The sequence below is a fragment of the Eimeria tenella genome, genomic scaffold, assembly GCF_000499545.2.
Source record: "Eimeria tenella Houghton genomic scaffold, Eth_scaff3929, whole genome shotgun sequence".
NCBI lineage: Eukaryota > Apicomplexa > Conoidasida > Eucoccidiorida > Eimeriidae > Eimeria > Eimeria tenella.
The window spans coordinates 1-1325 of record NW_013544845.1 but is presented as its reverse complement, the minus strand read 5'-3'; the positions used below and the strand labels follow the sequence as shown (position 1 = coordinate 1325).

The 1325-nt window shown below is 60.0% G+C and overlaps 1 protein-coding gene across 1 annotated transcript; it reads left to right on the top strand.

Moving 5' to 3' along the window:
- Nucleotides 1–121: 121 nt before the first annotated feature.
- On the top strand, nt 122–871 carry ETH_00033790 (uncharacterized protein; the record flags this gene model as incomplete). The annotated part of the gene is made up of 1 exon (XM_013379769.1): nt 122–871. One exon carries the CDS (start codon nt 122–124, stop codon nt 869–871), a length of 750 nt encoding a protein of 249 aa, XP_013235223.1.
- Between the last annotated feature and the right edge of the window lie 454 nt (nt 872–1325).

Sequence of the window (1325 nt, the reverse complement as noted above, 5' to 3'; positions counted from 1 at the left end):
CGCGCCCCGCGCCCGCCGCCCCCGCGCGCACGGCCCAGGGCCTGGGCCCCAGGGCCTAGGGTTTAGGGTTTAGGGTTTAGGGTTTAGGGTTTGCGCGCAGGTGTGCACGACGTGCGGGGCGATGCAGTCGACGGGGGACGCGCTGTGCCGCTTCGAGTCGCACGTGAGCGGCAAGCAGCACAGGGGCTGCGAGCGAGTGCGAGCAGCACTAGCAGCACTGAAGGAGACAGAAGCAAAAAGGGCTTCGGTTCTGGAGAAGTTCAAGACGAAAGCAGCAGAAGTTGCTGCTGCTGGGCGGCTTGCTGCGCGTCGCGAGCGGGAGCGGGAGCGGGAGCGGGAGCGGTCGCGGGATCGCTCGCAGGAGCGGGGCGCGCACAGGTACCGCGGCGGCAGCAGCAGCGCTGCTGCTGCTGCTGCTGCTGCTGCTGCCGCCTACGGAGACGCTGCTGCTGCTTACAGGGACAAGAGGGACGGCTTCCGGAGAGACAGGAGAGACAGGGACTGCAGCAGCAGAGACAGGCTCCGCAGCGGGGAGCGGGATCGCTCCCGCTACTCCAGCTACCGATCCCGGGATCGGGATCGCCGGTCCCGGGATCGGGATCGCCGGTCCCGGGATCGGGACCGCTCCCGGGATCGATCCCGGGACCGCGAGCGCTCGCGATCCCGGGATCGGGATCGCTCCCCACACAGACACCGGGATCGGTCCCGCGAGGCCCGCCACCGCAGCAACGGGTCCCAGTACCCCGACAGCCACAGAGAAGCAGCAGCAGCAGCAGCAGCAGCAGCAAGTGAAAGCAGGGGAGACCCCAGAAACGCCCTCCACAACTTCGTGCACAGCAGCAGCAGCGGGAGAGCGAACAACCACGACTGACGCAAACGAGGGTTTAGGGTTTAGGGTTTAGGGTTTGCAGCCCCGGAAACCTAAGCCGCCAAACTCGCGCTTCTCAAACTTTTCGTGTACTTCTACCTCACTTACTCTTTCGTTCTTTATTTATTCGTTTTTATTTATTCCTTTGCTATTTACTTATTTATTCTCTTTTTTTCTCGCATTATTTATTTATCCTTATTTGTTGTTCTTCGTTTACTTGCAATTTTTCATTTCTCATTTGTCTCCATTTTAGCTTAACAAACTCGGGCCTTTTGAACTCCCTTTTGCTGCTGCTGCTGCTGTAGCTCTGCTTACGCTAGCGTTTAGGCCAAAAGAAATAGGGTTCCTCAAACCCTAATTTGGGGTTTAGGGTCTTGGGTTCACGGTTTCTGAAAGACCGCTTCACACGCACCACCAGTGAAGGCCGGCAGCCACCTGCTGCTGCTGCTGTGGCGGC